Source organism: Myotis brandtii, unplaced genomic scaffold (assembly GCF_000412655.1).
Source record: "Myotis brandtii unplaced genomic scaffold, ASM41265v1 scaffold888, whole genome shotgun sequence".
Lineage (NCBI taxonomy): Eukaryota > Metazoa > Chordata > Mammalia > Chiroptera > Vespertilionidae > Myotis > Myotis brandtii.
Genome location: NW_005371636.1, coordinates 1,036,871 through 1,037,724, shown reverse-complemented (window position 1 = coordinate 1,037,724; position 854 = coordinate 1,036,871). Strand labels below are relative to the sequence as shown.

The 854-nt window shown below is 63.9% G+C and overlaps 1 protein-coding gene across 1 annotated transcript in view; it reads right to left on the bottom strand.

The window, feature by feature from the left end:
• Positions 1-14: 14 nt before the first annotated feature.
• LOC102251302 overlaps positions 15-854 on the bottom strand; it is a gene marked incomplete at its 3' end in the record, with an annotated part of 13,905 nt that continues 13,065 nt past the window's right edge. Inside the window, exons 8-9 of the mRNA XM_014532357.1 lie at positions 661-837; positions 15-164 (exon numbers count right to left, since the gene is read on the bottom strand). Coding sequence (XP_014387843.1) covers positions 15-164; positions 661-837 — 327 coding nt within the window. The remainder of the gene's footprint in view (positions 165-660; positions 838-854) is intronic.

Here is an 854-nt window from a genome sequence, read left to right as displayed (position 1 = left end):
CTCACCTGGGCCACGCGGGCATCCCTGTCCGCCAGGTGCGCCACCAGGAGGACCAGCGAGTTGAGCACCTGGTGCTTCAGGGGGGACACGAGGAACGACCTCTTGACCTTGGCTAGGAGCGCCCCGTAGATCTCAAAGGCCTTCAGGCGCAGGGGCTCCGACTCCTGAGCGAGGGGACACCCTCCGCCTCCGTCCGCCACCAGGGATCGGCCCCCCAGACCCCTCCCTTCTCCACCGACACTGCCCCCTTCCCCCCCTTATAATCCTTATTCAAGAGGACATGAGCTGCCGGCCGGCATGGCTCAGCGGTTGAGCATCGACTTATGAACCAGGAGGTCCCGGTTCGGTTCCCGGTCAGGGCACAGGCCCCGGTTGCAGGCTCCATCCCCAGTGTGGGGCGTGCAGGAGGCAGCCGGTCCATGGTTCTCTCTCATCACGGATGTTTCTCTCTCTCTCCCTTCCTCTCTGAGATCAATAAAAATCTATTTTAGAAGAAAGAGAAAGAGAGGACAAAAGCCATCGGCCCCCGCAGAACGGCATCCAGGCCAAGCCAGCAGGGCCTTCCAGATCATTCCTCCCAATTCCCCCGTCCTCCCCCCCCCATTCTCCCCAGCCGCCTGGAGCTGGGCAATGAGCCGTGGGGTGAGGGGGGGGCCCTACCGCCTCGAAGAAGGGCCCGAGCGTGAAGGCCAGCTGCACCAGGAAGGAGGGGAACTTCTGCCAGGGGAGGTGCTCCACCAGGCACCTCAGCACCAGGAAGGTCTCGGTGACGACCTCGCCGTCCTCCGAGTGGCAGCAGTTGAGCACGTAGGGCTGCAGGAGGCCCAGCTGCCTGGTCTGTGGAGGGACGGTCC